Genomic DNA, 27286 nt, shown 5'->3' with positions numbered 1-27286 from the left:
GTGAGAATCGGACGGGTCTAGACAGACTACTTGCCAGACTGATGCAATCAGGGGCCAAGCTTTTAGTCATACAGAGATATTGGAAATTACTCGCAGCCCTACACTGTCTTCATTTGGACACGATATATGACGTCACATAGCCCGTGCGTCATAGTGGAGACAACCTGCCGATCGGTAAAACCTACGCCAGGGCATTGTATATAGAAGTGAACTTCCGTCATTCACTCACCGTCCAGAATTTTGGTTCAAATAGCTTCATACAGCCGAATTGGTCACGTAAGTTCACCAGAATCTTGACAACAATGAAATCCATGATATCTCTCTGGAAAATTTCATCAAAGCCAACTTTGCCAAGCCATCGGATGTGTTCCAGATCCTCTACATTCAATTTCTCAACTCGATCACAAACATGACGTCGCAAAATTCCTCCGGCAGTGGCCCGGAAAAGTCCCAATACTCGCAAACCAGCTTGGATAATTCCAATCAGACCCTTTCCAATAGCCACCGGACCGAATCGACCAGCCAAAATGATGGTCGCGTATCTAGCACAGGCCTCAGCGGCTCTGATCGCATCTATCCAGTTCGGTCACTGGTATCTATGAAACCAGTGGGACAGAAGAATATATCGCCATTTTCCTCGCTCGAGAATGTCGAGGAATTCTCGAATCACCCAGAGGAGCCGCCAATATCCACGATCGATGCATTGCCTGAGGCCAGGAATCCTTATTCGAATCAAGTCTTTCATCCAATGTCGCATACCGGTGTCTCTGTCAACGATGAGATTTCTTCAAATACGCCCGCTACAGGAGACATGGGAGATATTGCAAATCCATTTAATCTTCTAGACACTGCACCCAAAGAAGTCAGCGAAGAGAACCAAACCTACACGACATCTCGGTTCGAACATACACTTACTGAGAACGGACATACTGTGATGATTGGGGATAGCAGAAAAACCCTCAAACGATGCGAGGATGAGCCGATCCGGACACCAGGTGCAATCCAAAGCTTCGGAGCCATGGTCGCTCTGAGAGAGGAGTCTCCCAACCAACTTGTTGTCCGCGCCGTGAGCGAAAACTCAGAACGGATAATGGGATATTCGCCACAAAATCTTTTTGCCATTGAAAGTTTCACTGATATCTTGAGAGAAGATCAGCGGGCCACTCTTTTGGAACATCTGGATTACGTTCGAGACGACTCATACGACTTAGTCATTGATGGGCCTGAGGTCTTTCTTCTGGCCGTTCAAACACCATTAGGTGGATTTACACGGTTTTGGTGCGCGACCCATGTGAGCCAAGAAAACAAGGATATTATTATTTGCGAATTTGAGCCCGAGGACGACCAGATCAATCCGTTGAATGTTGAGGATCAGAAGCTCCCAGAAACTCCCACGAGTACCTTGAAAACACACCCGCCTCCATCTGAACAACAATATGCCGAGAGCACGATTAGTGCAAGTAATTCAGTGCGCTCTATCCGCGATGCCCGACGAAGGAAGGGCGAAGCTGCTTCAATGCAAGTCTTTGGCACATTGTCTCAGATTCAGGCTCAGCTATCGCAGGTGAAAGACTTGGAAACATTACTCAAAGTCACAGCGGGACTAGTCAAGGAATTGGTCGGATTTCACCGAGTTTTGGTCTATCAATTCGATCACAAAGCCAATGGCCGGGTGGTGGCTGAGTTGATGGACCCAAATGTCACCGTGGATTTATTCCAAGGTCTGCATTTCCCGGCTTCAGATATCCCGGCTCAGGCTCGAGAGCTCTACAAAGTTAACAAGGTCCGGTTGTTATATAACCGAGACCATGTTTCTGCCCGACTAGTTTGTCGAACATTGGCGGATCTTGAGACCCCTCTTGATATGAGCCATGCCTACCTTCGAGCCATGTCACCAATCCATTCCAGATACCTAGCGAATATGGAAGTGCGGTCATCTATGTCGATCAGTATCAACGCGTATGACAACCTCTGGGGATTGATATCTTGTCATTCATACGGGGAGGATGGTATGCGTGTCTCTTTCCCAATACGCAAATTGTGTCGATTGGTCGGTGACACCGTGGCTCGAAATATTGAGCGCATCACCCATGCCTCCGATCTACAAGCCCGTGTTATGGTTAATTCCGTACCAAAAGAAGCAGATCCTTCGAAGTATATCGTTGGATCCTCGGATGACTTATTACGACTTTTCCAAGCTGATTATGGTGTACTTTCTATCGGAAACGAAGCCAAGCTGTTTGGCAGCGACGCCAATTCCCAAGAAGTCCTGGCTCTGTTACAATATATCCGTATACGAAAAGTAACGTCAGTCCTTGCGTCGCATGATATTGGAAAAGATTTCTCCGATTTTGTTTACCGCCCCGGATTGAAACGAATATCAGGCTTGTTATGTATTCCAATGAGCTCTGATGGGGCCGACTTCATCGCCTTCTTCCGCCTTGGTCAACTCACGACGATCAAATGGGCTGGCAATCCGCATAAGCCTGCAGACGGTGGGATCGGACCTTTAACACCACGTCAAAGCTTCAAAGAATGGCGCGAGATTACCTTGAGCGAGTCAAAGCAGTGGGCAAAATCTGACATCTCGACAGCCGGTATTCTTGGGTCCGTTTACGGGAAGTTCATTCAAGTGTGGCGCCAGAAAGAGGTTCTCAAGCAGAACTCTCAGCTCACGCGTCTGTTACTAGCCAATTCAGCTCATGAGGTTCGCACCCCACTGAATGCTGTCATCAACTATTTGGAGATTGCCATGGAAGCCACACTGGATGATGAGACCCGCGAGAACTTGACCCGGTCGTACTCGGCTTCTAAATCTCTTGTCTACATTGTCAATGACCTTCTTGACCTTGCCACCGAGAGCGGGCAACAACTTATCAAGAATGAGGCTTTTGATCTAAAAACCACGTTGTGCGATGCCTTTGACATGTTGACTGGGGAAGCTGAGCGAAAGGGCATCTCCTTCACATTTAAAATGCGTCCTGGACTTCCAGATGCAGTTTTAGGTGATCAACGTCGCTTGCGACAAATCTTTGTGAACCTCATTTCAAATGCCATTGAGCACACAGTGAAGGGTGGTGTAAGCGTTGAGGTCTCACCTTCTGGTGTTCAAGACGAGCATGCATCACTTGAAATGACGGTTGTCGACACAGGTCCTGGGATCTCAAAATCACGACGGGAACGGCTTTTTAAAGAGCTTGAAGAAGTTCACACTGATGAGCACTGGTTCACAGATGGCCTGAATGCTGCAGAGCATTCAGGGGGTGAGCAGCGACGTGTCCTAGGAGTTGGTCTTGCATTGACTGCTCGCATTGTATACACGATGAATGGACAGCTCCATGTGAAATCCGAAGAGGGCAAAGGCAGTCGATTTAGAATTATACTCCCTTTCGCAATCCCGGGAAAGCCATCCTCGTTGTCCTCGGAGAAACTGTCAAACTCCAATTTCCTCGATCTGCCAAAGTCACCATCAATCTTGGACGGGGAATTTACTTCTCTGGTTGGAGATGATAAAGCGCAAAATCAAAGCGTGCAACATGACTCCAATACCAATCTTACTGGTGACTATCTTGGGCATGGAAAGGGTCAATCTGATCAACTCGAGTCCTCACAACCTCAGAACAACTTTTCTAATAGCGAAAGCCGCATGAATCAAAACCAACCTATGCCATTACGACTACCCATTCGACTTTCATACGACAAATTAAAACCACAGGATATGAGTGAAATAAGTCCTCAACAACAGCTAGCTAAGGAAAACTTTCAAGGGGGTTCCAAAATTTCAAAGGCAAACCCATCATCACCATCTTCTTCCAGCAATGCGAGCATGAACATTCTCATCGCAGAAGACAACCCAGTCAACAGCCACATTCTGCAAAAGAGATTGACTAGAATCGGCCACACGGTCCAACTAACCAACAACGGAGAAGCATGCGTCAATGCATTGTCGTCAAAGAATGAAACCTTCAGTGCGATTCTGATGGACATCCAGGTTCGTCGCGCCCAATGCTATCCTCCAATCCCTCCATCTTGGCTAAACGAATTTAACAGATGCCCATTATTGACGGAATAACTGCCACGAAAATCATTCGTGCGACTGAATCTGACAACTCAAACTCTTCGGTCTCAGATGCATCCAATCGATCCAACCGGATTCCCATTTTCGCAGTATCAGCGTCTCTTGCTGAGAAGGATGAACAGGCTTATATTGACGCTGGATTTGATGGCTGGGTTATGAAACCGATTGATTTTGCCAGGCTGAACATCATCCTAGCTGGGATACATGACCTGGAGGTTCGCCAGAGTTCTACTGAGGCGAGAGATTGGGAAAAGGGCGGGTGGTTTGACACCGACTAGCTGAGATCAATTCTCTACTGAAATTATCAAGGCACTTGCATCGAAATTTGCCTCCCAGTGACGTGAAAATATTTTGCTGAATCATTATGTACAGTAACGTTATCTTCGTTTAGCTGCGAAAAGGCTCTCCGACCTGTCGTGCGTCGCGTGCTACAAGTTGTCAATTAGCCGTATCCTACATCATAAAGCCCGGGAGAACACGCCCTTGTATCAATTTCAAGGATATAATGAACAATTTTGGCTTTTTCTATGTAGTCAAGTTCTGCGAATTGAGTGTAAAATCAAGTCGGGACATTGTTTCTTTAGGTCTGCGAGTCAAAGTAACGTGAGTGACCGAGTAGATTTTTGCTATAGGTCGAGCAATAAGGTTTGGAGACTGTTTATATGGCCATGATAGTTGGACTTAATTTACTTTCTTCGCTAGTCGATTCTATTGTTGGTGGATAGAATGATGATCAAATGCAAATGAACTTTATAGAAGCCCTAAGCCATAATTCTCAACAACACTTTGTAATCTATGTCGATCTAATTTAAGTTACTAAACCTTGATTGGGGCTTAATTAATACTTCGCTCAATTTTTGTCCCATCACCTCAACCTAGCCTTGGTACAGCCTCAAAACGTCTATACTCGAAAGTTACGTATCTATCTCAAATTAATGCAATACGTCCTATAAAGCCACAAAATACTGCATTTACCCTGTATTTTGACATCGGGAAAAAGCCCTGGAGAAAGGTCTCCCTTACGTCAATCCCTTGTTCACGCGCTTTAGACCTCCAACTTCAACGCCAAGGGGTTTGACCAGTGTGATAAAGATATTCGACCTAGCAAAAGTCTGAAATCAAATCAATACTCCTCTTCATAATTCGTTGAAAGTTCTGTAGCAAAGTCTCTACTTATCTGAAATGCACCTATGCCTTGCATAAAGAATGGATACGCTCCAGAAGTGATGAATTCTGAAACAAATTACCCTCTTCTTTCCTTACATACAATTGGAAATACAAAGCAGCAACCCTGAATCTCCCAAGAATTCTCTTTTCTGGCCCCATCACAACAGCAATTCCACTTCATCTCTTGAGAGTGAGCAGGCCCGGCTTGTACGGAAGAGAATTATACTGGCTACCAGCATTCGGGTCTCGACCTTGGTAGAGGAATTGCAGGTTGCATGCGTCGATAGTCATTGTCTGGTCAGGATTGGTGCGAACCAGGTCGCCGTGACTGATGTCGTTGGTCCAGGTTGCACCACTGTTAGCCTTTCCGGCAAACGGCTTGCTCTCGGTCGTTGCCTGCGGGGTCCACGAGCCCCCAAGACTGTTAGCGGTGAATGAACGGAAGAACCGCCCTTGAGATCCCATTGCCTCGACGATCATAAGGTACTGGTTTTGGCCTTTAACGGTGTAGACTTGAACTGCCTCAAATAGGTTGTTCTGGGTGTCACTGAGCACTACCTCTGAGTTCGTTCCAAAATTTCCTGGGAAATTGTTGATAGGCATGCTAGACCGGTAGATTTTACCATTGTCTCCTGCAAAGAAAAGGAACATATTTTTCGAGTCGCCGATGAGAGTCTGATCAATAGCACCCGTCCCTGAGTTGGCAATCTTTCCGGAGAAAAGAGCTTGCTCTGAAGACCATTGATTGGTGGTAAGATCACTTGATGTTCGGAAGGTAAAAGTGCTCGACCCCCATTGGTAGGCTAAGACCCAAATATTCTTTGGCTGAAAGTAGAACAAAGTGGGCGCAACAGCGTTAAAACTCATTGCGTTTTGGCTCGCAGATGCCATACCAGACCAATCGGAAAAGGGGCCGAAACTCATTGAGCCGTAGTTCCCAGCTGCGTTTGCAGTTGATGCATAGACAACATGTTTGTTGTTAAAGACCACGTTGGTGAAGTCTTTAAGTGCCACCCATCCAGACTTAGGGTTCACGAGAGGGCCGCTGGATGTCCAAGTGTAAGTCGATGGGAGGGCGCAGTCAGCGACGACAGCAGGCGTCGATGCAAGCAAAAACAAGACAGATGACACTAGGCCAGCATTCACCTTGAAGAAAATCATTGCGATGAAGACTTTCGTCAGTGATGATTATTGAAAGATGATTGAAGTGTTCAAGCAGAAAGAAAATTCGTCAGGGCGGGAGGCCACCACATTTAAATCATTGAAGTGCAGCTCAACGATGGATATATTTAGCCAGAATATATGAGATAAATTGTCTATATGCAACTAAACTCCAAGATGTTTCAAGTGGAAAAGAAGTCGCATTCGGTATTCCTTCATTTTCCTTTTCTCTTTTTTTCCTCCCAAAGAACTGGATCAGGATAAAGTACATTAGCCAGAACTACTCGTCCACCGGATTTATACCTTTCTGGAAAAGGAGGCTGGCATGCACCCCGCACTGAGGTCTATTCCGATGCTTTCTTCAGGCTATTGTTGAAGTTCGTACATGTGTCGTTGTCGAGCTGCCTCGGGAGACTGGATAATGCTGCAAATGGACTTTCAACATACACATGGGTGCTGATGGCAACTCTCAATGAACGTTACTACTACTGAGACATCATAATGCCGAGGCTGTTTCACTATAAAACAAATTAATCTTCAAACGTTTCCCGTTTGATGGCTGATATGTATGTCCGGGTTATTCAATGTGTCTTCTTGAAGAACAGCGGAATAACACTCGGAGGTTCCTCGGAAGATTTCAAGGAGAAACAAAAATACAATTAGAACTTATTATTTAAAGCAAGCGAGGTTTAGCTTGGCTTAATCGAACATGATTGGTTGTGCTGCCTGCCAAAGTATCCTCGATCCCCGTAGTCTCCACACGGGAGGACCCTTTTTTTACGTTTCCACTAACTGCCAGGGTTTCTCCTGGAACAAAAGCCAAGGCAATTTGGTCCTTGGATCATTAAATATAGAGGCTAGACTTTATAGTGGGTCTGCCAGCCAGAGACGAGCTTAATAGTATGTTCGTGTCGAGAAATCAGCGTCCAGGCTAAAGCTATGCAGCCAGCTATTTAGGCAAAACATGATCCATTTAGATGCCATAATTCATTATGGATTAGGCAAAACTCGTTTTGGACCAGTTGAAATAGACATGTTACACATCAAATCGGAGAATCAACTCCATCGAGCCATTCAATCCTCAAGTCTTGGTCTCTTCCCCTAAGACAAGCTGGCTTTTGTTCAATATAAATAGTGTCTTCAACCCTTCCACACATTGTCCATCTTCTATCGTTATCATTTATATTCATCAAGTTAAAGACCCGACGCATTTCCAAAGATGGTTCAAATCAAGGCAGCCACTCTGGCTCTTCTTTTCGCTGGTCAAGCACTTTCCGGACCTGTCGAGGCCCGACAGGCCTCTGTGAGCATTGATGCCAAGTTCAAGGCTCACGGGAAGAAATATCTCGGAAACATTGGTGACCAGTATACCTTGAACAAGAATTCAAAGACCCCGGCAATTATCAAGGCTGATTTCGGTCAACTGACCCCAGAGAACAGCATGAAGTGGGATGCTACTGAGCGTAAGTAACAATGCTATGGCTCACTTCTAGTATGGGTAACTGAAACGCAAAATAGCAAACCCTGGGCAGTTCTCTTTTACTGGATCGGACTATCTGGTATGAATCCAGCTTTTTTCCTTCATTACGTGGTTCTAATACAAAGGCTAGGTCAATTTTGCTCAGTCCAATGGAAAGCTGATTCGTGGTCATACTCTCGGTAAGTGCTGAAATTCCCAAGTCCCAAAACTGGCATAAAAGGAGAAACTAAACTCGTCAAGTGTGGCACTCCCAGCTCCCGTCTTGGGTCTCTTCCATCACAGACAAGACAACTCTGATTAATGTCCTGAAGAATCACATTACCACGGTTATGAACCGCTACAAGGGCAAGATCTACGCTTGGGTACGTCAATTTACTAGCCTCAATTTTACAATGACACATCGCTTACTTATTTAAGGATGTTGTGAACGAGATCTTCAACGAAGATGGCTCGCTTCGGAACAGCGTCTTCTACAATGTAATTGGCGAAGACTTTGTGCGGATCGCTTTTGAAACAGCCCGTGCTGCCGACCCAAATGCAAAGCTGTACATCAATGACTACAAGTGAGCTATGTCACTTCCTATTTTCGTTTTGCAATTGTTCTGATCTTGAAAAGCTTGGATTCCGCCTCCTACTCCAAGACGAACGGTATGGCCAGTCATGTCAAAAAATGGATTGCTGCCGGTATTCCGATCGATGGAATTGGTAAGAATCTGCCATTAGATTTCACTTTATATACCCGCTCACTCTTTTCTAGGTTCTCAGACTCATTTGGGTGCCGGTGCCGGTGCCGCAGTTGCTGGATAAGTACCCCTTGCCTCCTATCAACCGACTACTAGCTCACAGTATTCTACAGCTCTGAACGTTCTTGCTAGTGCAGGAACGAAGGAAGTTGCTATCACTGAGCTTGATATTGCTGGTGCTAACCCTACTGACTACTTAAATGTGCGTTTCTTTCATTATAAGGCTCCAATTGATTTCGCAACTAATGAAAGACTCCATAGGTTGTCAATGCCTGTTTGAATCAGCCAAAGTGTGTTGGCATCACTGTTTGGGGAGTTGCTGACCCGGTAAATGACCAGTTTTATAAAGAGAATATGAGATTACATACTAATACCAATTACCGTTTTAGGATTCGTGGCGCTCCGGCTCCAGCCCCTTGCTCTTCGATGGGAGCTATAACCCGAAGGCTGCATACAACGCTATTGCAAATGCCCTGTAATTGAATTGCTTTGAATCTCTATTTTACAATTTGATGTCTGCTACCGAGCAGTCAGATTTCAATTTATATAGAGAACTCGGGCGGTAAAGAGCAGGAATGACTTGGCCATAAGCGAACCACTTCTAGCAGAGAGATTGATCTTTAAGAAAAACACGTTTTCAGAACCCTTGAAAAGTTTTCTCCCATTGAAAGTATTAATAGTACTGAAACGATGCTGTAAACCCATCAATAAAAGGGCAAGATTGACCTAGAGCTCGGTCTATAGCCGGGCCCAGATATGATCAGAATGTGTCGAAGTTCAAAGAAAAGTAAACAATCGCTTTCTACCTTTGAACACCAGATCTTCTGGGAGAAGATCTAGGATTCTAATACACTCTGTTAGGTTAGATATTGACTGGCGGTAGATGAAAGGAGTATAGGACGGGGCTTTGTTAGCCGATCAGCTTGGATATTAAATACAGGTGCCTAGAATCTGGATCCAAATCGGAACAATACGCTAAGCTAAACCAAATCGAAACCTATGTGAAGCAGCCTGCACATGCTCTGGACCCTTGTTTCAAAATAGCTCGATTTGACTACTACCTCTATCGGACGAGCTTCCTGATTTGGCAAGTCTCACGGTAGTTAGAAAACTGACATTTCCCGAACGGGGCGCATAGTTCCCCACTTCCCGGCGTGACAAAGTGCATAAAATCCTTAGCTCCTGCTGAGTGGCGCATCAAACTGATCCAATTACTCGTTTCCAGGCCACAGTCCCGTGTTGGAAGAGGCCTCGATTGAATCAGGGTTTTTGACCGGTGGACTCCGTCCATGCAGCTGGCCAAGGCTGTTGGATCAATCTTTTTGGCTCCTGTACGGCTGTCGATTCTGTCAAAACGCGTTGTCCAGCGAAGCAATTGCCCCTGGCCGGTAGAATATGATACGGTTCTGTTACTTTCATGAAAAGTGATTATTATTAATATCAATCATTCATCCTAGATATGGCTTTTACTTCATTAGTTTGGAGAGATAGACGAAGTCTATGAAACATGGCCAAGCAATCTGCTTAGTCCGTTCTTCCCGGTCAATCATTTAAGATATCTAACCGAATTTCCAATCACGAGAACGTTTCCCGGTAACCAAGATGCTACTCTCTAAGCCATAATACGGTGAGGTCAGGCTGCGTTTAATTAGGATATATAGAGCGCAATATTAAGCCTTCAATGCTGGTGTTATACCGCATCAAGAAATTCGAGAAACCGCAAATTCTTCTGGGTAGAGGAATAGATATACTTCGAACATATTCGGTACAAGGGATGTATCACAAGATAAACAGAAAGTCAGCGGAGATAAACGACTTGTTATTGCCTGCGACACAAAAGTATTAGCAATCCACTGAAAAACGCGAGTCAAGCAGAACGAATGATACATACAGCAATTGCAGCGTGAGGTCTCCTCTGATCTTTGCTTTCAACTCAACTTCCACATCCAGATTCAAATCTAGCCTCAACTTTAACTGATCGTTCTTTTGCGACTGAGGCTTTACCTCAGTAGTCTCTGTGACTTGCTGGACGGCGCCATTCTCTGTTTGTGGAACGAGCTCGCCAGGCCGTTCTACCTGACCTTGAGCTTTTGGAGGGTTGAGTACGTGGCTTACTCGCCTTTCTCGTACTGTCCGCTGCTCTGAACTTCTATTGTCCCTTTGTTCGGGCTCAATATCTTGTTCATCGTCTGGACTCTGTGAATCTGTCGAAGTTCTATGGGTTCTTCGGTGGTGTCGAGTGCGTTGTTTCTGTGGTTCCGGTTGTGGTGTCGGTTCAGGTGAAGGTGGCGGTCTGCCGTTCTGCATATTTCCCGTAGAACTGCTGTCCGGGTTTGAAGAAATCGAATTTGATTTAGCAGAGTTTAAACTGCCATTTAATCTCTGTTCATCGGAATTGGTGGATTCTGGTGCTGAGATTGGACCCTTTCGTAGCTTGGGAGGTCGAAGCTTGGGAGGCTTCCTTTTGGGCGTGGAAGCAGTCGCAACCCCATTCGCATTTTGAAAATCATCTTCGCGCCCTTCTGCCATTATAATGGAATTATACAATTAATGGTTGGATTAAATGAAGACATGGAAATGTGCATTGCTAGGAAATTGAGATCTATTCGTCTAGGATAGAGTTCGCCTCGCTGACGTCAGGATAGGGTTGACTGGTACTTAAGTAATAAGGAGAGCCTTTCAGGGCCTGGAATTTTTCCGGAATGTATGATGAGAAGGACTCGTGAATCAACCGCAAATGCAAAGAAGATGTTGAAACCGGTTTCGAGCTAACAGAAACGTACAATGCTCGGGGGTACCGCTTGAGAGTGAATTTGTTCATGGGACTGGGGGATCTGCAACGTCATGGACTCTATGAGCCATGGATTGTAGCTCAGGCTTGATTATGTTATCAAATCGCATTTGCCAAAACTGTATATGAACAGGAGCTTCTCCGGAATTCGTTTTATCGCTAATAGAGGCCACCATGGCGAACGTCAAATCCACAAAGAAAAAGGCACCGCCTCCAAAACAAATAGCTAGCTCGGACGAAGAGGATGAATCTGATTTCTACACCGACACTGAATATGCCTCCCAGGAAAATGACCAACTGAATGAGTCAAATCCCCATTCTACAACGACATCTGAAACCGAGTCCATCAACCGAGAGTTTTCAGCTCAAGATAATAGAAATGCACCTGCAACCGAAGTTGTCAGAAGAGAAACAGCGCTGCCAGTCAAAGGTGGAATAGCTCCAATCAAACCGCTGACTGAGAGGGCTGGGTCCGGTCAGATAGCCAAAGATCCTGGAAGTGCTTTAAGCTTGAGGCTTGATCTAAACCTCGACATTGAGGTCGAGCTCAAGGCCAAGATACGGGGTGATTTGACGTTGAGTCTTTTGTGAGCCTTTCCATTCTGATATTATAAGAATCGTGAAGCTAATACTACGAAGAGCTTGAATTACAATGCAAAGCATGTATCAATATATTTTGAATGTAATTGTAACGAGACCAGTATCGCTTGAAGCTGCTCAACCGAGTCTTAATTATCAAACTGGATAGAACCATATCTTCTAGCAATACATTCACCCTGGAAGAATACTCACAATAACCAGACATCACTTTCACGTAAAGTACCTACGTAGATCAAGGAAAAGGAAATGAAAAGTCATTACGCCTCAATGTCACACATGCCTTCATGGCAAAGTAGGGGTGGCAATACCATGGACTGGACGGATGGCTTGCCTGGACAAAACCTGTGGCATGAAGTGATGAGGCCGCGATCTGTCTAAAGTGACTAGGGGGCTTTGCAGTACCACGGTATATGTGGCGGTGTTCCCGATGCCCTCTTTCAAATTTCCCTGACTTGAGGTGGAATCGCTCGAGTCAGTGTACCAATTCCATGGGACAATTTTGGAGCTCGTGTACAGCTGATTATCTGTGGCCATCTTTCTGTAGCCGACGTGGCGAGTAAGTCAGTTCCTGGTCCCGAGGGGCTTAAGAATGATGATATCATACAGAGTAGAAGGTCTTATCTATTGTAATACAATATAACCCCCATGCCCACACATCTACCAGATCGACATTACTCACAATTATTGGAACATTACTGGTCGCTATTTGAAACCTGCAAAAAATATCAGTGTGGAAAGCCCCGAAGTTCAAAAACCATGGCATCACCAGTGACAAAGCGAGTTTCATCGACAAAGAAACAACTGTCACCGACTAAAAAGACAACTGGAAAAGACTCAATTTCTCAGAGTCCTCTACCTGAACAGAAAACATCAAAGATCAAGCCTGCAGACCAGGCGGAACCCCTCAACAAACCCTCGCCACCAGCAACGGTCAAGAAAAAAATTCGAAAATTACCAAAAAAGCCTGATGTGAAGGAATTGACTCCAGCTTCTCAAGAAACACAGAAATCGCAAACCAACATTGGGAATCTCGATCAGAATGAGACACCAGATGATCACGCTGCCGACCTGTCGTATGAGGAGCCTTTGCCGATAAGGGAGACTATTGAGGAACACGAAGAGACAATCGAAGTACCAGAAGAAGCGCGACAAGAAGCAGCCGTTCAATCTGAAGAACAGAGAAAGTCCGCAACGAAGGAAAGTGATGCGGCCTCTGGATCAGGGGGCGAGTCATTCTTCCAGCGAGGCAAGAATGCAGCCTCGCGCCTTTCAAACTTGACAGGCACTGTCAGGAATCTCAGTGACCGCGCTAGAACTGCACAATCCCAGGGCACTTTTGATAATATCCAGAACGGAATTAAAGGCGTCACGAAGCGCTTCAAGGCCGACGACGGAAGTATCGTAACCGAAGTCGCCGAGACGGTCCCCAATCTCCCGACAGATGTGTCTGAGTTAAAGGGGTTAGAGGTGAGCGAGGAGGGGCATATACTCGATGATGATGGTAATGCCATTGGAATACTTGTCGAAGGCGACCCCAGCGATCTTGCTGGCCTGACAGTTGGGGACGAGGGTGAGATATTAGATGAAGATGGAGATCTTATTGGCCGAGTTGATCTTGTCAGAGACGAGACTGCAAAGTATGCCGATGCGATTGAAGAAGAGGTTGACACAGAAAATGTGCCCAGCTTGAAGGACCTCGCGAAATTGCCACTCACGGAAGACGGGTTTGTAAAAGATGACCAGGGCCTAGTATTGGGACGACTTGTTGAAGGTGACCCTGATGACTTGGCTGGCCAGACTGCAGATGAGAATGGCGAAATCCTCGATGAAGATGGAGACTTGATTGGGCGGGTCGAGCTCATCCCCAGAAGCCCACTTGAAGAGTCGACTGGCGAAGCAGAGCCCACTGGTGGCGTGTTACTTCCCAAAGTTGCCATTCTTCGAGGCAGAGAGATAAACGAGGACGGCAAAATTTTGAACGACGAGGGTGAACATCTGGGTCAGGTTGTGGAAGGCCAAGATCACACACATTTACTGGGAAAGATTCCCAACGAGCAGGGCCAGGTGCTGGATATCAATGGAGAGGTTATTGGACAAGTTGAGACAGTTCCAGGGGAGGCTGCAAATGTTGCAATGCAAGAGCTCGAAGAAAAGAATGCAGCCATTACCACTAAGGATGGTGAAACGGAGGAAGAAGAAGAGGAGGAGGAGGAGGAGCAGGAGGAAGGAGAGGGCGCAGAAGACATGAAATCCAACGCATCGCAGGAAAGCGCGCCAGAATTACCTGATATCTCTACCCTTGAAGGCTTGAAATGCAACAAATTTGGAAACATTGTCGGCGATGATGGTGTGCCAGTTGGTGAGCTTGTGGAGGGCGATGCCAAAAAGCTGTCCAAGGGAGAATTCACGCTTGATGATCAAGGCCAATTCTGGGATAACAGAGGCAACGTTCTGGGCGTGGCACGAACAATCCCACTCGAAGAGGAATACCAGCGCCTGTTTGCAGACTTTGAAGATCTCGTCGTGGTCGATGATGGCTGGGTCGAAGACGCAAGCGGGGATCGAGTAGGTCAGGTCGTCGATGGTGAGATCAAGAAGCTTATTGGTCGTGCTGTCGATGACGATGGGGATATTTTGGATAAGCGAGGAAATTTGATCGGCCATGCTGAGCCCTGGGAGGAACCAGAGCCTGAACCAGAAGAGGTCGATTTCTCTTTCTTGGAAGGCCTCTCGCCTAACAAGCTAGGCTTTGTCACTGGGTCAGACGGCATGTTGATAGGCCGCGTGGTAGAAGGGGATTTGAAAAAGCTTGCTGGGAGAACCATCGATCACGAAGGACAAATATGGAGCGATAGCGGTGAGGTTCTTGGAAGGGTTGAACTGGTTCCAGAGGAGGAACGTGAATTCTTGGGACCCTTCAGTGACCTGGGCGATCTGGTGGTTGGGCAAAACGGGCTTGTTGAAACTGAGGATGGTCTTGTCGTTGGTAAAATTATTGATGGAGACCCGGAAAAGCTACAAGGCAAAGCTGTTGATGATGACGGAGACATCTTGGATAAACGAGGCAACGTGATAGGACGGGCTGAACCCTATACTCCATCCGAAGAACCAGAAGAGCCAGAGGAGGACTTGTCTGAGCTTGATGGAATGAAAGTCAACAAGTTCGGAAATGTCGTCGACGAAAATGGGGCGGTCTTTGGACGACTTGTGTCCGGCAACCCTAAGAAGCTCAACGGAAGGAAGGTGGATGCAGAGGGTCAGGTGTGGGGTGATGATGGAAAAGTGCTTGGTAATGTCGAGCTTATACCTGCCGCCGAAAGAGAGAGACCTGAAGGTATTTTCTACGGACTTGATGGCTTGACTGCAACAAAAGATGGACTTGTGATCACCCCAGACCAGAGTGTGGTTGGGAGACTGACCGATGGGGAGCCCTCAAGGCTTGTTGGCCGCGCCGTTGATGAGGATGGTGAAATCGTCGACAAAGTGGGCAATGTCATCGGCCGCGCAGAACGATACACCCCTGAAGAGAAACAACGGGATATCAATCCAATGAGCGGCCGAAAAGTCAATCGAGAAGGCGAGGTTCGCGACGAAGATGGAAACCTGATTGGCAGGCTGACTATGGGCAACGCCAAAGCATTGATAGGAAAGATGGTCAATGACGATGGCTATATCGTTGACAATGACGGAAACAAAGTTGGCGAGTGCACGCTGGAAGAAAATCTGCCAGAGGTTGAATCCGAGACCGAACCGGAGCCAGAATTATCACCCGAGGAAGTCGAGCAGCAGGCCAAAGAAAAACACGATCGAGAGTTGGCGAAGAAAATATCTGGAGTTATTCAGCAGACACTTGAGTCGCTGGAGCCGCTTTGCAAGCAGATTACAGAGGTATGTATTCCTTGCATCATTCAAGTAGCGCTAACTAACCTCTGATAGCACCTGGACCGAGCCGATCGCACGCCACGAGACGAACTAGACGAAGAGAAACTAGTCCAGACCGTGAAACCTCTTATTGAAGATGCTGGAAACAAGCTCCAAGAGTGCAAGGGTACTATCAGGGCGCTCGATCCCGACGGATCCATCGCTGCGTCCGCAAAGGCCCACAGTGCTTCTCACGAGGCAACACCAGAAGAATATCAATTAGCAGATCTTATGAAACAATTGACTCAGACTGTGTCGGCTACCATTGAAAATGGACGACGTCGGATCGCAGATATGCCTCATGCGAAGAAGAAGCTCAATCCGCTGTGGGCCTTGCTATCGGAACCGCTCGTTCAAATTATTGCCGCAGTCGGCCTCCTTCTAAGTGGTGTTTTGGGTCTAGTCAATAATCTCTTGAGTGGGCTTGGGCTTGGTGGTCTTGTTAGTGGTCTTCTTGGTGGTCTTGGAATCGACAACTTGATGAATAGTCTTGGCTTGGGCAAGTGAGGATGTAAGGTTTGGATTTAATGTTTCATTCTCATATTATAGTGTCGTCTGATAATAATATTTATGGTCCATTGGTGGGAAGCGCAATATGCCAACCAAACTTCAGGGTAGCAATGATATTCAATTGCCATGATTTTGTAGCATATTGTTACAAGGCTGCGAAGCCAATCAGGCTGCCCGGGGCCTTCGGAGGAGATCGTGCCGGCCCAATGTTTTCACCCCACTTCGAGGCTCTCTACCCCTAAGTGAGATACTTCTAAATTCTCTTGCACATTTGAGTTCAGGTACCGAAATGGAGAAGAGGCTAGTGAGAACTGTTCTTCCTGGGTTTGGTCGACCACTCGATGACTATCCCAGTGGATACAGATCGGAAAGAGGGAGCACTCAGCCACGGATAATCCCACTGCGCGAAGGCCGAATGCTTCATTTCGTGAATGAGATCACCGATCAGCCTGGGTGGCAGATAGAGGTTTTCGATGAAAACATAGTCCGAATATGGAGAAAAAAGGCGATGGCATGGCACCGTGCGTCAAATGAAGCTTTTATGACCTCCGCGTGTTTTGACTATGTAAGGACTCTCAAAGGGTTTTCAGACTATCCTAATTAGACAATAGTGTATGGAAGAGCTTCGTGAAAAGGCGAAATTTTACCAAGAAACCAAGATGGTCCTCGTGCTTGACAGTACCCACACGGTCGTCAAGTCAGACCTCGCCGTGTCACCACAGCTTCAACAGTCATTGCAGCAAGGCGTTCATGAGCTAGAAAGATGCACGTCCCATGAGAAGTACTGGACATTCGATTCAAATGGGATGGTCGTCGATCTCTTGCACCCATCTATTTTTCCCTTATTTCACGGGGTATCGCGTGCACTCCCGTACGGGAATGTTCCGATCAAGAACTGTATACTTTCGTACTCTGGAACAGGTGAAATTGTCAAACCCGAATTCATGCTTGTCAAAAATTCTGATGCCAGAGATCACCCATATGGAACCTTCCAATGGCTTCCCTCGAACCTTGCATTTACAGCCGGCGGCCAGACCAAATTGATGAGCTATGTCAACAATATTCACCCAGTATCCCATGCACCACTTTACAATGGACTTGAAGCCATTGTCGATGCGACAATACCCCTTTGGAATGAATGTCTATCCTGGTTGGATTATAATCCAAGAATTGAGCGTATCAGGGGATTGCACTGCCCGTATCAAGTTCCCGACGATTGCCATTTCAGTCTGCCTGTTCTGGATGATGACGGAGTTCCATCGGAAAATAAAACCCGGGAAGTCATATATGAGGACGCAAAAGAGGTGGTTGGAAACTGGGCATCTGCCCATCCCGATCAATTTGATCCAAATATCGAGGCTCGGCTCGAAGACTGGTATAAACAGCATCGCGTTCTGAAGGAAAGCAGTCCTGTGCCGTTCTGCAGTCGTGAAAGTCGGATATCAAAAATGAGGCGCCGTCCAATGAACCTCAAAAGCGAATTTAATGTACTGCAAGTGAGTTTCAAGCTCACTAACATTCACCTAACGCCTGAGTCCCCGGAATATGAAGGGGGCTCGTGGGACACAGATGGGAGCTTGAATGACCACATCTGTGCTTCGGCTATATACTACTATGAGGAGGAAAATATCATCCCAACCCATCTCGATTTCCAACAGCATATAGATAGCTTCGAAGCATTTTTTGAACTCGCCAACACCGGATACGTGAGCTAATCCTTGCCCCTGCATAGACGTGATGTCAACGTTTTGAGAAAACTTCCAAGCTAACCTTCTTCACTCACTGTTCGAAGTGGGATTTAACCAGCGACTTCTTTGGCATGCCGGAAACAGAACCACCAGAGATGGGGCTTAGCGATCATCAAGAGCTCGGTAGTCTTCAAACCCGATCAGGACGCCTGCTTGCCTTTCCCCACCTGCTGGAGCGCCAATTGCAACCATTCAAACTAGCAGACCCATCAAAGTCCGGTTATATAAAGTTTTTGACTATGTTTTTGGTCGACCCAAATATTCAAATACTGTCCACGGCCAATGTCCCACCTCAAAGGAAAGATTGGTGGGCCGAGGAAGTCGCAAAAGTTCCTTGTTTCAGCTCACTTCCACGTGAGATATTTTATATGATCTTACATTATGTGGACTTTCCATTCAATTGGGGAGAAGTGATTAAGAAAAAGGAACCCCGGATTATGGAGAAAAGGGCCCGGACTTGATATTTATAGTCTTAAATTGTACAACAGAGCTGGAAGCCACATCCCCGATGCCTTTGCATGAATTTAAATACTGACCGAAGCTGAGCAATGATAGACAAATAGGCTAACTTTATGTTGTTAAATAAATTATCGGAGCCAAGGAGGTTTTGTCAAAGTCTTGCTTCTAAGCTACGAATAAAAACACCAATTCTTCAAGATTATACGGAATTTAAATCGCGTACAACGTCAAATATTCGCTAGAAGTTAAGTACAAATCTATATCTAGATAATTCAAATATCAAGATTGTGAAAGCGGAATTCTATGCGAGCTAGAAACCTCACCAAAAACGCGTCATCTGATTAAACCTCTCTTATTCAATTGCCCACTATTCCTTAAAAAGTGCAGATATGTACTCGCCAGAAACCTCCCTACAACTAGGCTAGCTGGAGAACTTAATAAAAGGGTCCTGCCGTAGCCTGCGAACAGGGACTAGGTTATTAGATACAGTACCAATATTAATGTAGATAGATACCTTAGGCTAACATGTCCTATGAACCTTATATAATATAGTGAAATAGGGACGTCGCGATGACAGTCTGGTGGAGCCGACAGGTCGAAAATAGAAATAGGAGCATACGCAAAACCCAACAAGAGATCGGGTAGGACTATATGAAAGGCGAGCATGACAAACACATTCTTCTCTTCTTCAAACCCCTATATACTCTCCTTTCCTATAGTTCTACTATCCCCAGTGGCCGATCTATTTGCAGTAGAGAGGCAGAGGGGATCTACCTAAAGGATCCTCTCTTCAATAATTAAATAGCGGATCTAACACTATTCAATAAAACAAGCGTTTAGTCTTCCTTGCAATATCATTGTTATCATATACTTTTTTATTTTGGCATTATCTTTACTTACTCGTTACCAAACCCGGAGACTAAGCGGGAGTCTAACAAAAGATGACTGAGAACGTGCGACATAGTCAATAAATGAGAAAGAAGTATAAACGAGACAATCTTTTGTCCGAGAGTCAGATATAAGAGAAAAAGGAAATATAAGAATCCAACCATCAATGAGGTGAGGGCAACCTAATCACCAAAGAATTTATTTATGTAGGATTATTGTATCGAAAATTGGAACAGCAGATGAACCTCAATGGCATATATCCAATGACTGCCAGAACAGTCACAGTCCTTGGAGTAATCGGCCGCCTGCGATCAAGATGCTTTAAGAGACAGCAAAAGATACTATCAACATGAGAGGGGTTCTTGTTTCTAGTGAAGTGAACTAATCAAACTGTGGCTGAAATCAATTTCATTAACAGTCTGGCTGCTCACATGAAAATTCGACTCCCAGTCCCAGTTCACAAAGCTTTTCTCAAGCTCCTCCATGTACATTGGTATTCCGCCTCCATAATAAACTGTTTCAAGCTCTTGTGTGATCTTATTAAAGATCATAAATCGCGATTTTTTCCTGGTGGCTAAAGGCTTCTTCGAGTTATCTTGCACAAGATCCTTCCATCTATGCATTGCGGATCGTGTTGGATGAATCGGAGCCAGTCCACGCTGCTCGATCTTGGCGACCATCATGGAAAGCCATTCGACTTGGACCTCAATAACTGTTGGTGCATTGCCTAATTCACCAGGTGACTGTGGCCCATTCAGGATGAACAGATTGGGGAATCCATGACACATCATGCCCAGATATGTCGAGACTTCTTGACCCCACACTTCTGCGAGGCGTACACCATCAATACCCCTTATATCGATGGATAAAACAATTTCTTCCGGGGAAAGAAAGCCTACACATGGGACAATAATATCCACCGGACGTAGAACTTGATCATTTGTTATGATCCCGTCTTCGGTGAACGAGTGGATTTGATTGGTGCTGACGTCCACCACATCAACGGATTCCTGATTGAACTTTTCAAAATATCTTTGCTCAAGAGCTGGGCGTTTCGCTCCAAATAGATGCTTTGGTTCAGTTGGTGCAAGTAGCTCGCGCTTCCTAGGATCCGAAATTCGAGCTCTGGTTTTCTTGGCCCAGAAGTCGTAAACTTCTCGGTTGGCATCCAAGTTGTCAGAAATATCTCCGTAAGAAGAAAGCCAAAAATGAAGACCACCTTTTTGAAAGAGGGTTTCGAAGAAGGCATGCCGGTCATCAAGACAATCATCAACTGATGCCTTCGAAATAGGCTTCTTATCGGCCATTCCAGTAGCTATCTTTTTTCTCTTCTCCATGAATTCTCTATGCCGCGTGGTGAGTACTCTATTCATTTCATTATCAAGTGGTTTCAACCGCATTGGAAGCGCAGTGTTTGGTGTGCGTTGAAACAAAGTCAGAGACTTCGCTTGATCAGCCCACTCTTGGACAATCTGAACCCCTGTGCACCCGCTTCCTATTACCGCCACATGTTTATCCTTGGGATTCACGCCAAATTTTGGCCAAGTACTGGGATAAATTATCTGACCTTTGAATCGATCAAGTTCTGGCTCATCAATTGAGGTCGCAATGGAGGTCAGGCCAATGGCCATAACCAAATACTTTGATCCGAAAACTTGTCCGTCATCACATCTCACAACCCATTGACTAGGCTCAGATTCGAAATTTGCTTCCTGGACTGTCGTTCCGAATATAACATGCTCTGTGATGCCAAGTTTCGAATCACAGTGCTTCAAGTACTTTCGAATTTCCACGTAATCCGGATATGTACTACTCCATTTCCAACCTTCTCTGCACTCCGGTATAGAAAACTCATATGAAGGAACTCCTGAGTCCATACGTGCACCAGGGTAGCAGTTCCAGTGCCAGACACCACCTATCTGGGAGCCCTTCTCTAGAATCGAGCAGCTCAATCCCAACTTACGAAGCTGGTATAGAGCTGTGATTCCGGAGAGACCAGCACCCACAATTATAACGTCGGAATCTTTGCGACTCCTCATTTTCAAAGTCTTGCAATCGGTCATCATGAGGGAAACTGGGAGGAGTGGAAAAGGGACGGGAATAAATATTTGACTGAGCGACTGATAATTGATGTATAAATTAGCCTTTATAATGATTCAAATAAAATTCACAAAGCTTCTGAAACTAGGAAAAGATCTTGCGGAAGTCGTACCTTCTTCGAACTCTTTGTGTTGCTTCTGGAGAGATCACTCTGGTATGAATGGTATCCGGGTTTGCTTGTAAACCTTTATAGTAAAGATATATTGGCTAAATGAGCGTACGTATGTTCTCTTTCCAGTAGCCTGCAATATGCAAGTGGACTACAATGGTACCCAACGACGAAGGCGCTTCCTGGTAGGACAAGTTGCCTAGGACTGGCGTATATGAGAGGATCATGCTCGAATCGGTTGTGTCATTCTGTCGACTTGTGCTACAGTATACGCCCCTTGCACAATGTAAGTTGCAATGTATGATGCATGATGGTGACGCCCAGATCACCCTGGATCAAGGAATTGGTGATAGTCCGGGTCACTTATCCATCGTCCTCTATTGGTCCTCTATTGGTAACTTTGGCCATGTATATTTCTTGTTCTCCATATGTCATTATAATCACTAGTCTCTGTGTAACTCTTTATTCTCCCACGGTTTCCATGCCACGACCAGCGGCACGCAGCTGGTATGAGCCGGAAAGTTTCAATATGTCCTTGATTTATTTGACATAGCCACTCCCGGTGAATGAAATAGTATGTAATCTTGCGATCGTTGACTTCATCCCACCCTACGTCCGTTGGATCTAGGATTCAAGGACTTTTCTTCTAGACTATCACATGGTACCGCACGCATGAACTGGCCGCAGTTCAAAAAAATGATCACTCAAACTAAAGGGTTTCAGGGACGATCGGTGATAAAGCATTATTGTTATTGGGTATGTTTCGATCGGAAACTGGCACATGGACGAATGACGGGGGTTCCCCCGCTCTCGGGACTGCTGATCCTATTGCAACTACTGTACACAGAGGTGAAGATATCTATGAATAAAAAGAGATGTGAGCTCAGGGCCAATGTCCGAGCTTGAGAAATGCATCAGTAGAAGCGATCGGATCACGATACCAGGACTCATCAATGTCACCAGCCGGAATCAGCTAGTGGCGACCAGGGAAATTTGACGTTACCTGTTTATAAAGATCCGTATTAGCGGCACTTTGAAATGGCTATCCACTCAGGATTCATAGACTCCTGGTTTCTGTGATACCCAAACCGGATTGATGAGCCCCTTCGAACCCCATGTGTAAATTTAATTGGCTCGCAACAACATGGATTGACTCACTGAGTTGTACAATGACACAAAACATTAAACCTAGATTTTGATGTAGTAGTTCACTCTGTTCTGTCCTATTGATGAGACCCCAGAAATAGGAAAATCAAAGCCTTTCACATGGTTACAATGCACAATGACCTCACCGATCGAGGCGTTCGGATGTTGGGCATTGTCTGGTTGAAGAAATGAAAAAAACAAGGAAGGTTGACTTCGCAGTCAATAAATATTATTGGCGCGACTATTATGGCTAGTACGGAAGATTAGTTTGGCAAATAGCTCTCATTACTGAGTTTATCAATATTGTGAGTTCTGGATTTGAGGTTTGGCGGCGATGCATTTGTTTGGTCTAGGACTAACAAGCCACCCGAAGACTAAAAAGCCATCCCCCCGCCCCACAAACTCATCGGATAAATTAGTTAAATTTTAGCTCTTATTGAGTGTTGTATTGTACATCCAACTGTAATCTAACATTGCAGCAAATTCTTTCCTACTTAATGAATCGGTTTGTTATTGTAACAGCTACGACAAAATACAAACGGGATAGACCTTGGTGTCCGTCCATTCCCTCTTCGCAAGCAGGCCTCTCATCACTGAACATATATAGACGCTGGACTATGTATAGTTTTGAATTATTTTTAACTCCAAGTGCATTTAAACACGGTGCTGTGTTTAGTTCTGAGGTATCAAATGCCCTCCCTTTCGTATATCAGGAATATTATTGAATAAAAACAACCAATATACCACCCACCATAAATGCCGGTACGTAACAAAGAAAATATATCACGTCAAGTGCCACACTCTTAAAAAGAGGACGTTTAACAATTCGACCGGAAAGCAACGGTGCTTGAGTGAGGTATCAGGATTATATCTCAACCTACTCAAAGCGTTACTTAAACGATGAAGAAAGAAAGTTATCCCCTAATCTGATATTCCAAGAACAAAAAATCAAAAAACATACAACAGTAAGGATTCGCTAGTGGTCACCCACCTAACTACTAACTTACCGGCGTGTGGCTTAAGTACGGCTGAGCGGACGGGAAGCCCTGTTCTCCACACCCTGTGGTCGTATGTACTACACATAATCATTAGGAGAAATAAGTAGAGAAGAAGATTAGTAAGGGTAATCCTATCGCACGACTACTAGTGGCTCAATACTTTTATTATAACCCCTGATATAGTTATAATCCGTCTAGGATAAGAAGTTTCAAATAAATCGACGATATATCGCCGAATTAACAGTTAGTCTAGCCTTAACCGAAAACTTGTTCTTTGAAATGATATAACCGCGTCTCAAGGAACATTTTAAGAATTACGTAAGATCAAATTTCTGATTAGGCGGCACTTTCATTATTCCAACACTCTACTCATTTCTCCTAAGTATTATCTCCAGTACATACGACCACAGGGTGTGGAGAACAGGGCTTCCCGTCCGCTCAGCCGTACTTAAGCCACACGCCGGTAAGTTAGTAGTTAGGTGGGTGACCACTAGCGAATCCTTACTGTTGTATGTTTTTGGATTTTTCGTTTTTTTGCTATTTCTCTATGCCAGTTCCTGTGTCAGATCACACACACAAGTGGAACTGAAGCTAATTGAGGGACGTCCTCTCTATCGGGGTCGGGGGTGTTGCGTCCGCCAATCCTCCATGGCCGTGGTTCAAAACAATCGACAGGTGTGCGTATGTCTGTATATGGAAAAAAAATGTGATACAATGGAAAGAAAGCACACGTGAAACTGGTGCTTTTCCGGCAGAACCTAAATTTCTTGTTCCTCAACTCTAACACTTTCCTTTAAGCCTTGAAGGTCACGAAGCGTTAGATCACTCGCCCCATGTTCGATTCCCTCGAATATGACATCGATCTCCTCAAGTGTCTTGCCCTCGGTTGCTGGGAAGTAGTGATACATAATAGGAACCTCTACCAATAAGTTCCAGAATGCAGTGATGAGGTAGAACCCCCAAGAAGACCAATCCATGGCATATGGAATTGCAAAGGTATTGAAGAAGGCAGTGGCGTAGCAGACAGCGCTAAAGAATGAAATGCCATTTGCACGCATCGAGTATGACAACACCTCGACAGGGTACAACGTCGCCAGCGGTGTCCATACGAGAGAATAAAAGCCGAAAAAGAGGAAGATCATAGTCACTTCAACTGCCGAGGAGGCAACTGTTGGGGTGTCTCCTGATACTTTGGTGATGACAGCGACGACTATGAGTAGTAGAGACATGACAACGGTGGAGCCCACTAGTGCGATATTAGCAATTCTCGTCTTTGATGCCATTCTAAGAGAACTGCAAAGGACTCACGAAATCCTCTCCGGCGTCCAATTCTATCAGCAGCCCAAGCACCCGCAGCGGACGTGAATAGATTGAAGACATTTAATCCCATGTTTATTCCAAGCTGTGTTTTCGTATCGCTAATACCGGCAGCATCCAGGACGCTACTCAGATAGTAAGAGATGATGTTATTGCCGCTCACTTGGCAGAAAACTAGCAACCTAAATCAGTAATAATATTCGAAGTTACGAAACTCATAACTTACAGCCAGTTGCCGCAACAACCCCAGTTCTCCATCGATTGGAGCGAGTTCGGACGAGAGCTTTAAAGTTCGTCTTTTGCATGGCTTTCTCATGTTCCAAGGTCTGACAAATCTCCGCATACTCAAGATTGACAAGCGAAGACTCTGGATCTCCGTTCCCATGATACTTGATGAGAATGGCCTTCGCTTCTTCGTGACGATCTTTGTAAATAAGCCATCGAGGACTCTCTGGGATAAAGGGAAGTGGAAGAAGACAAAGTATGGAAGGAATAAATTGCAGCTTATCAGTTGTTAGAAAAGAAAAGCTGCCATCTTTTTGAATCAGATAGTATATTTACCAAAGACGGAAGACGCCATGACCATGTGGTTTCAATGAACTGACTTCCATATGTAATGCCTGCAGCCAAAAGACTGCCTACATACCAAGTGCAGCCATATAATCCAGTCAGCATGACACGATATTCCGGAGGTGCTATCTCTGAGATGTATCTGAATTAATTTAGCAATTGTTCTCACAAAAAGAGAGTGAGTCTTACGTTGGTGCAGCAGTGGCACCGGTAGTCACAGACATCCCGACGAGTAGCCTACCACAGCAAAACATGGCCTCGTGGACTGCAGCCCCTTGAATTGCAGCACCTGTCATGGCCAGGATTGCTGTGATAGCTATTCCCCACCTTCGTCCCCAAACATCGATGATGGGGCCAGCGATAGGCATAGCTATCACCGAACCCGCGAAAACAATGGCCACATTCAGTGCAAGTGTTGTTGTCGTCAGCTTAAAGTATTCCGTATACGACGGTAATATTTGCAGGCCATTCTACGAAAGTATAAGCTGGGCTTGGACAATAATAGTTGTCAAAAGTATAGGGATGTCATTCTTACCATCATTGAGGAGTCATAACCCTGAGTTGCCGAGTTAGCTGTTACGACTAAGCATATCATGACGAGAAGATACAATGAATTCCCGTCACGTTTATTAACACGAGGGGACATGGTGTCAATTGGATTTTCCATTTCGGCCAAGTCCTATGAGCCCACGAAATGAATACGGCACAAGGTAAGTTTATTAATAAAATGGAAGATCCAGTAAATGTCTTTGAGACTGCCTTTCTCACTTGATAATATATATATTTGCAAGAAATTGATGACTCGCTTTCCTTAAATCCGACGATAGCAGCCGGCGTTTAGACAAATCACGAGGCTGCAGTTTTCTTATCATAGGTGCAACGGTACTGTACAATCTAGTCATTTTTCGGCAATTTATGGAGGAGTTGTCCGTTTGGATTGATAAGGTGGCACTTTGAACGTAGCTCTGGGGTATTGGCAGAAGGACACTACTTCTATTCACTAGGGCCCAATCTCTGTTCACCGGCTACAAATAGCTACAAATATTAGATTCTAAAAACTAGATCCAAGAAGAAAAGGACCGGTTCAAGTGGCGACTAATAACAGTTCTGGTTAACGCGCTAAAATGCGGGACTTCAAAAGAGTGAAAGCAATGAACATAAGATTGTATGGCTTTCCATTTTCACAATGACCACTAAACTTAGTGACAGACTTTTGAATCTAATGAGCAAGTTTACTCAAAAAGAACGTGCTGAATAGTGTTTTACGCAGCAAAGGCAAGTATATGAATGAAATATTGGGTGAAAGTGAGAAAAGCGGGCATCAGAAGTTTGATGCTAGGCATGTTAGCACTGCCAAGCGATTCAGGAAAACAAAATTGCTTGGCCGTACTTTTGAAAGATTATTGACTAGTGACTGAGTTCAACTGCAAAAAAGAGAAAAAAAAATTCTTGTAGCCAATCCCCATATCAAGGGCCTTGGAATCACAAATGCGAAAGCAA

At 45.2% G+C, this 27286-nt stretch overlaps 9 protein-coding genes across 9 annotated transcripts; 5 read left to right on the top strand and 4 right to left on the bottom strand.

The window, feature by feature from the left end:
* Nucleotides 1-409: 409 nt before the first annotated feature.
* On the top strand, nucleotides 410-4356 carry N7511_002925 (CheY-like superfamily; the record flags this gene model as incomplete). The annotated part of the gene is made up of 2 exons (XM_057125350.1): nucleotides 410-3991; nucleotides 4051-4356. The coding sequence occupies 2 exons, from the start codon at nucleotides 410-412 to the stop codon at nucleotides 4354-4356; spliced, it is 3888 nt and encodes a 1295-aa protein (XP_056987509.1).
* Nucleotides 4357-5422: 1066 nt separating this feature from the next.
* Nucleotides 5423-6406, bottom strand: abfI (putative alpha-L-arabinofuranosidase; the record flags this gene model as incomplete). Its single annotated transcript, XM_057125349.1, has 1 exon — nucleotides 5423-6406. One exon carries the CDS (start codon nucleotides 6404-6406, stop codon nucleotides 5423-5425), a length of 984 nt encoding a protein of 327 aa, XP_056987508.1.
* A 1201-nt stretch (nucleotides 6407-7607) lies between these two features.
* On the top strand, nucleotides 7608-9108 carry N7511_002923 (endo-1,4-beta-xylanase; the record flags this gene model as incomplete). The annotated part of the gene is made up of 10 exons (XM_057125348.1): nucleotides 7608-7869; nucleotides 7925-7965; nucleotides 8017-8065; nucleotides 8127-8248; nucleotides 8304-8449; nucleotides 8503-8591; nucleotides 8644-8681; nucleotides 8733-8831; nucleotides 8891-8956; nucleotides 9019-9108. Coding segments are annotated over 10 exons (1002 nt in total), but the record flags the coding sequence as incomplete, so codon positions are not given.
* Nucleotides 9109-10448: 1340 nt separating this feature from the next.
* Nucleotides 10449-11158, bottom strand: N7511_002922 (uncharacterized protein; the record flags this gene model as incomplete). The annotated part of the gene is made up of 2 exons (XM_057125347.1): nucleotides 10449-10455; nucleotides 10521-11158. The coding sequence occupies 2 exons, from the start codon at nucleotides 11156-11158 to the stop codon at nucleotides 10449-10451; spliced, it is 645 nt and encodes a 214-aa protein (XP_056987506.1).
* A 436-nt stretch (nucleotides 11159-11594) lies between these two features.
* N7511_002921 (uncharacterized protein) lies at nucleotides 11595-12011 on the top strand (the record flags this gene model as incomplete). The annotated part of the gene is made up of 1 exon (XM_057125346.1): nucleotides 11595-12011. The coding sequence occupies one exon, from the start codon at nucleotides 11595-11597 to the stop codon at nucleotides 12009-12011; it is 417 nt and encodes a 138-aa protein (XP_056987505.1).
* A 765-nt stretch (nucleotides 12012-12776) lies between these two features.
* Nucleotides 12777-16448, top strand: N7511_002920 (DUF3659 domain-containing protein; the record flags this gene model as incomplete). The annotated part of the gene is made up of 2 exons (XM_057125345.1): nucleotides 12777-15908; nucleotides 15957-16448. The coding sequence occupies 2 exons, from the start codon at nucleotides 12777-12779 to the stop codon at nucleotides 16446-16448; spliced, it is 3624 nt and encodes a 1207-aa protein (XP_056987504.1).
* Nucleotides 16449-17065: 617 nt separating this feature from the next.
* Nucleotides 17066-18166, top strand: N7511_002919 (uncharacterized protein; the record flags this gene model as incomplete). Its single annotated transcript, XM_057125344.1, has 1 exon — nucleotides 17066-18166. The coding sequence occupies one exon, from the start codon at nucleotides 17066-17068 to the stop codon at nucleotides 18164-18166; it is 1101 nt and encodes a 366-aa protein (XP_056987503.1).
* A 1748-nt stretch (nucleotides 18167-19914) lies between these two features.
* Nucleotides 19915-21609, bottom strand: N7511_002918 (flavin-containing monooxygenase; the record flags this gene model as incomplete). The annotated part of the gene is made up of 1 exon (XM_057125343.1): nucleotides 19915-21609. The coding sequence occupies one exon, from the start codon at nucleotides 21607-21609 to the stop codon at nucleotides 19915-19917; it is 1695 nt and encodes a 564-aa protein (XP_056987502.1).
* A 3048-nt stretch (nucleotides 21610-24657) lies between these two features.
* N7511_002917 (sugar porter family MFS transporter) lies at nucleotides 24658-26453 on the bottom strand (the record flags this gene model as incomplete). Its single annotated transcript, XM_057125342.1, has 6 exons — nucleotides 24658-25145; nucleotides 25208-25390; nucleotides 25443-25719; nucleotides 25778-25928; nucleotides 25976-26256; nucleotides 26322-26453. 6 exons carry the CDS (start codon nucleotides 26451-26453, stop codon nucleotides 24658-24660), a joined length of 1512 nt encoding a protein of 503 aa, XP_056987501.1.
* Between the last annotated feature and the right edge of the window lie 833 nt (nucleotides 26454-27286).

This window comes from Penicillium nucicola (genome assembly GCF_028828085.1).
Source record: "Penicillium nucicola strain IBT 29836 chromosome Unknown utg000002l, whole genome shotgun sequence".
Taxonomy (NCBI): Eukaryota; Fungi; Ascomycota; class Eurotiomycetes; order Eurotiales; family Aspergillaceae; genus Penicillium; species Penicillium nucicola.
This window is presented reverse-complemented; position numbering and strand designations above follow the sequence as displayed.